Source organism: Dermacentor silvarum, chromosome 2 (genome assembly GCF_013339745.2).
Source record: "Dermacentor silvarum isolate Dsil-2018 chromosome 2, BIME_Dsil_1.4, whole genome shotgun sequence".
Classification (NCBI taxonomy): domain Eukaryota; kingdom Metazoa; phylum Arthropoda; class Arachnida; order Ixodida; family Ixodidae; genus Dermacentor; species Dermacentor silvarum.
Window position 1 is genome coordinate 255,609,715 of NC_051155.1, and position 6,000 is coordinate 255,615,714.

Consider the following 6,000-nt stretch of genomic DNA (forward strand, 5'->3'; position numbering starts at 1 on the left):
CTTCAATCCTCTTTAAATTCAGCAGCCCATTTCTTGACTGTGGAGTATGAAGGTGAATCTTGCTTGTAAACTTTAAAAAACCTTTGATGAATTTCATTCGGAGATAAACCTTCTCTTACAAAGAACTTTATCACCGCACGGTACTCAATCTTCTCCATGCCTTACGGTACTTCACACTACACCCACTGTGATCGACTGTCAAAGCCAAACTGCTAATCGGCACTAGATGGCGTTTCATCTGAGACTTGCAGAGACTTGTATGAACGTGCACATGAATGCTGCAAGTTCTAGCTCGCGTGATTATTATTGAGGTCGACAACTTTTGGTGATGGTAACTATATGACAGGACTCTTCGTTATCGCAGTCTAGCCGTCATCGAGCTCTGCAGATGTACCCTACGTTCAGCTGCCGGATAAAGTGTTAGTGTCGCAAACGTCCTTGTTGTGCTGGCAACAGCGACCCGAGACGCACGGTGTAGCGCGCCTGCTTCTGAGCTGAGTTCGAGTGGAATTATTAATTCAGCACGTATGCTTGCTTTGATTTCACGGACCTTGATTTCAAGGTCAGTGCTTGAACTGAATCGAAGCTGCCTTGACACAGCAGTACCGCACTATCATTTGTTCCGCAGCACACCACTACAGCGCTCTAAACAAGACCAGTATTTTGTAGCGATGCGTTATGCTTTATTCTATACTAGTCTTATCATCCACCACTCACGGCCGGCTGATATCGTTGATAACATGAGCGGACCGTCGCTCTGACCACTGACAAAGCGCGAAAAGCGCGCAAAGGCATTAACATCGGAAAGGCATCGCTACAAAATACCGGCCCAAGTCTGCTCACGAATGTATATACGTATATACAAGGACGTACAAGGACTACCGATGGTACTATCGATAGTATGACCAACTGAACTATCGATGGTAATACTATCGATAGTTTATCGATAGTAATACTATCGATAGTCTTTTTACACTATCGATAGTTTCAAAAAAACTATCGATACTATCGATAGTCAATTTACCGATAGTTTTCCATCACTAATTTGGACCCAAGAAATTCAACTTATTTTTGCAGGTTGGCGGAGTGCTTGATGCCTGTTTCACCAGCGCCGCGGGTTGGCCCAGTATTGTAGTATCTTCGGGATCGGCCCATGGTTTTTGGTCTACGGACATCAATCTGCTGGAAGCTAGCCATAAAAAGCTTCGCTGTGAAAAGCAGTCTGAGGGAACTAACGACAAATGGAAGCAGCTACAGCCGTTCAGCAATATCTTCCACATTTGGGTTGGTCTGAGAAGACTCTGTAGAAAGCGCGTATTCGAACGGACAGCTACAAACGCTCTTCCTGTGATTTTTCGCATTATCGTGATCATGAAAACGCAACAACTGCTGGTTCTTGCCAAATGCTTCGCCAAAAAGTTCGCTATTGCGATACATATGTTCGTCAGTGTCAAGTTGCCCGAGTGTTGCCCGCGCTCTCCGAACGCGCGAGCAACACTGCGAGCGCTCGTTGTTTCATGCGAGAGACGACGATCGTCGATTGAAAACCCGGCGCGGGCCGGCGGTGGTCCGGTTGTGATGGCTCCGTGACGTCACCCTCGTCGATCTTGATTGGTTCTTCATCTCGCGGCACGCGGCATTTGCCGCAGAAATGGGTCTCGAACCCATTTCGCGCGGCACGCCGCAAAACCCCCGATTCCTGCCGCTTTTGCCGCGCGCGGCATGACGCGTTGCCGCGCGTTTTTGCCGCATGTTTTTTCCGCTAGCGTGGCCGTACCCTTAGAGCTCTCTTCAAGACTTGTGTATTCATATTCTGAGAGATATTACGCTTGTGGTATTCGTATGACGCAGACGCCTTGGGAAGGAGCCCAGACTGTCGTGTACGCGGCTGTGGACGACCGGTTCGTGGAAAGCAGTGGCAAGTACCTGGTGGACTGCACGGATGACTGGGTCAACTGGAGGGCCCTGGACAAGCGCGAGGCCAGGCGGGCTTTCGAGACAAGCGTCAGGCTCGTCGGCATGGAGCTCGACCATGTACAGAAGCTACTGTGATCCGCCAAAGTGCGCGCAAATGTTTGTCTCAAGGCTAAAGGCGAAGAACAGGCGTCTTCTCTTGAATTTGTCGCGCGTCCTTCTGAGCGCGGCTACATGTGAATCAATATGCATTTCGTTTATTTGGTCTAGTCGTCCGTTTTCGCGGGTGCCTCGGCATCACGCACGCGCTCGCATGGCACATCAGCAGCACGACAGCTGCGACAGTGCTACGGAGTCGCCGCTGTCTACTGGAGTCGCTAATGCAGCATGTGTTGAGTCATGCTTTCTCGGCGCACGTCGACCGCTCGCTTGCCTTTCTTGTGAGCGGCCATGCTTGTGACGAAGGTTGTCAACGAGGGGATTTTTGTAGAAGGCGCTGACACGGCGGGTTTCCTCAAGAAATTGTTTAAATGATGGCGCCCGGTGCTATTCGTCTTCTTGTGCTGCGGATGGAATGACCAGCAGGAGCAAGTGCGACACACCACGGAAGTAGTAAAAAGAAAGAACACCGCATTAAGACAGGCGAATGATGGCTACACGTCGTCCCTCCTTCGCAGAAACCTGCAAAGGGCGCTGCAAGAAATAAATACATTCTAGGACTTGATTTGCCAAAGTTACGATCTGATTATGAGGCACGATGTAGTGGGTGACTCCCGATGGATCGTGATCACCCTCTAAGTCCACGAGCCTTTTTGCATTTCGCCTCCATCGAAGTGGGATCGAACCCGCGACCGGCAGCGCAACACTTTAGGCACGGGGGGTGCAGGAAGGAATGCTGAAACTCCACTGGAGTATGTGTAAGCAACCACCAAATTTCAAGTTGGCCCACCCCCAAATTTCAAGTAGGCTCATCCCTAAAGTTCAGTTGGCCCACCTCTGAATTTCATGTCGACCTAACCCCAATTTTCAAGTTGACCGAACTCGAAATTTGAGTTTGGCCACACCTACTGTATGCATTCCCATGTATTTTATATGGAGCCCTATGTATCCTATGGGTATTCTCTGTGACCAATTTATTTTTGTATAAATTGTTCCTTATCGCTTAAAAGCTGCCCATCATCTACATTTACACTATTATAACGACTGAATGTCCTAACTTTGCAAATTACGCATTTTTATGCTGATACAAGGCTTAATCCGTGACAGGGCTGGGGTACTCGCCAAAGAATGCTTACGCAACGTCGCCAACGTCGCAACGTGCTTACATCGCCGAGTAGATGCACGGGGAGGACAGCTGTGAGCGCGTGCAGTCATTGCTGCATTACTGCTGGTACGCACCGACAGTTGTCTACATTTAAGGATACACGAAATCAGGGCCTCTGAAGCCGGTGACTCGCAGAAGGCCTGGCGCAGCGCTTTCTGGAATGGCAGTCTGCTGACGCGTTCTCGTGCCTCTGCGCCAGGCTGATTAAGTTCACTATGCTCTCCATGATAGCAGTATGATAGATTTCTCTTCACCCCGGTAAAAAAAAGTACATTATTGCGGGGGAGAAATTTGTGCGGAAATGACCGGAGAGGATAATCGAAGTAAGCGAACCTGCTGTTTCGTATACGCATACTGCCTATATGTCCTTGCCCACTTGAAGCGTCGTTGTATTGCGCGGCTGTACGCACATGCCTCGCTGTCCAGCGCTGGCGCGCGCGCACATCGTCGCACAACGTGCAACGCTTTCTGCCACAGAGGCGCTTGACATGCCACAGCGCAGGGAAAGACAGGAACAAGTGGCGCCCTCTCACTGTAACTTGTTGCCACGCTATTGAGACTGCTCTGGATATTAGCCAACGTTTCTCAAAGCGCTAGCGCACATGAGAGAAAAAAGTGGTGAGGTTGCTATGCTCCTGTGTTATTAATTTTAAAATACCGCACGCCAGAAATCGGCCCAAGCAAGAGGGATTGCGTCAGCACATAAGTGCCCTAGTGATACAAACACAGAAATAAACACTATAGCAACGGACACGTCGTGCCAGTGTAACATTATACAACATAGATGAATAAAAGTGGCGTTTCAGTGCAGCTGCAATCTCGTTAGCTTCAAAAAAATGTCACAGTTTCGCCCTAAGGGCGAAGCAATGAATGCGATAGCAACACAGCAATGTCATACGAAGTAAGGTGAGCGGCTTTGGTAGCAATATGAATTGTAGTAAACATGAGCTGATTAAGTAAGCAGGTGTGCTGCGGCGTAAGTAGACCGACATGAAGAGAGACTCGATGACCATGAGAAGGCGCGTGTGAAACGGTAGTGTAGATGAGAAGTGCTCCCCGTGGGCAGCGCGTGCGAAGGGACACACCTGTAGCGCTGCACTGCCGATCCGGGCAGCATTGCATGTGTAGCGTGCGTTGGAAAATGTGGCCCGACTATTACTAACTGTGGTGTGAGCGCGCACAAACAAACATGAATAGGTCACACTGAATGACTGCAGACAACGACTGTCAAAACGCTGGCAGCAAGCCCATACGCTGCAGCGGGCGAAGGTACGTGCGGTCTATCGCTTCAACAGAAACTGAGCGGCGAATGCACAGTGCATAAAGGTCAGAGCCGTGTGGAGATAATAGACGGTGCGGCGAGCGACGAGCGCGGTTGTTGGCAGAGTAAAAGTGCCCCCCACCCCGCCGCCCCGCTCCCTCCGGCGCTGGCTTCCCGCTTCCTTGCTTGCGCGTGGGAGAGATAAGAGACGGTGCGGTCGAGCGACGCGCGCGGTTGTTGGCAGTGCCCCCCCCCCCCCCCCCCCCCCCCGTTCCCTCCGGCGCTGGCTTCCCGCTTCGTTGCTTGCGCGTGGGAGATTGAGTGCGTTCGCTCTCCGTGATAGCGCGCGTCCCCGCACGCTTCCGCTCGGGCATACGGCGCGCGGTGAAGATTTTATCTATACGGAACCTCACGGCGACGACGACGACGACGGCGAAGGCGACGCCGACGGCAGAAATCCGGTTGAAGTGTCCATATAATTGCTATCGCAATAAAATGGTGAGGTTGCTATGCTACTGTGTTATTAATTTTAAAATACCGCACGCCAGAAATCGGCCCGAGCAAGAGGGATTGCGTCAGCACATAAGTGTCCTAGTGATACAAACAGAGAAATAAACACTATAGCAACGGACACATCGTGCCAGTGTAACATTATACAACATAGATGAATAAAAGTGGCGTTTCAGTGCAGCTGCAATCTCGTTAGCTTCAAAAAAAGTTGTCGCAGTTTCACCTGAAAGGCGAAGCATCAATTGCGATAGCAAACTTGTAGAGAGCTATACGGAGTAATGATATTAGCTTTATCAGCTGTATAAACTTGGACATGCAGCAGCATCGGAACACGCATAACTGTTGTCGACGCCATCGGCGTTTTGCCCGCGTTAGCTCAAAATGCGTGCGGCGTTGGTGACTGTTGCCGGAGCCTCTGATATAAAAAATTTGCCGCGTATCTGCGTGCTTCGCTGCAAATGTCGTCGAAAGACGATGGTCTTCTGCCGGCCGTACTACATGAGTGCTGGTCTGATCCGCGGCCACCCGTGATGCTGTTCTCGTACCATTTCCGTCCTGGCATGAAGGTTTGTTTGAACAGATTTCATTTTACCGCATTATTTCATCAAGCGGCCATTTATGTTTTGCCCTGCCTCAGACAGCGCTTCCTTTATGTTGAATCGGCCGCATCTGGCTGGCATTGATAAAATTGAGGAGGCGCTGCGTGAGACATGGACGCCATCTGGCAATACATCGGGAAACATGAGCTTGTGCAGAGGGTTTCCTCCCTCCATGGCAGAGGGCGCTCGTCGGCGCGCAGTCAGGGAACGTCGTTCGTTGGCGCGCATATCATGGCATTTTCAGGGCAGCTTAAGAAACTAGGGTCTTTAGAGTTACGTATCTATGTATTTTCTATTAAAGGAACACACCTCCTAATACTTACCTAGTGATGTTGCGCCTCAGATATGCGTAATATTTACTTTGTGATCGATAACGTTCACAAGTGTGAACA

The 6,000-nt window shown here is 50.2% G+C and overlaps 1 protein-coding gene across 1 annotated transcript in view; it reads left to right on the plus strand.

Annotated features, from left to right (window-relative positions):
• Positions 1 to 2,944, plus strand: part of LOC119443169 (retinol dehydrogenase 12-like) — a 69,315-nt gene extending 66,371 nt beyond the window's left edge. The window contains exon 7 of the mRNA XM_037708333.2: positions 1,852 to 2,944. Coding sequence (XP_037564261.1) covers positions 1,852 to 2,052 — 201 coding nt within the window. The 3' untranslated portion in view covers positions 2,053 to 2,944. The remainder of the gene's footprint in view (positions 1 to 1,851) is intronic.
• Positions 2,945 to 6,000: the final 3,056 nt, after the last annotated feature.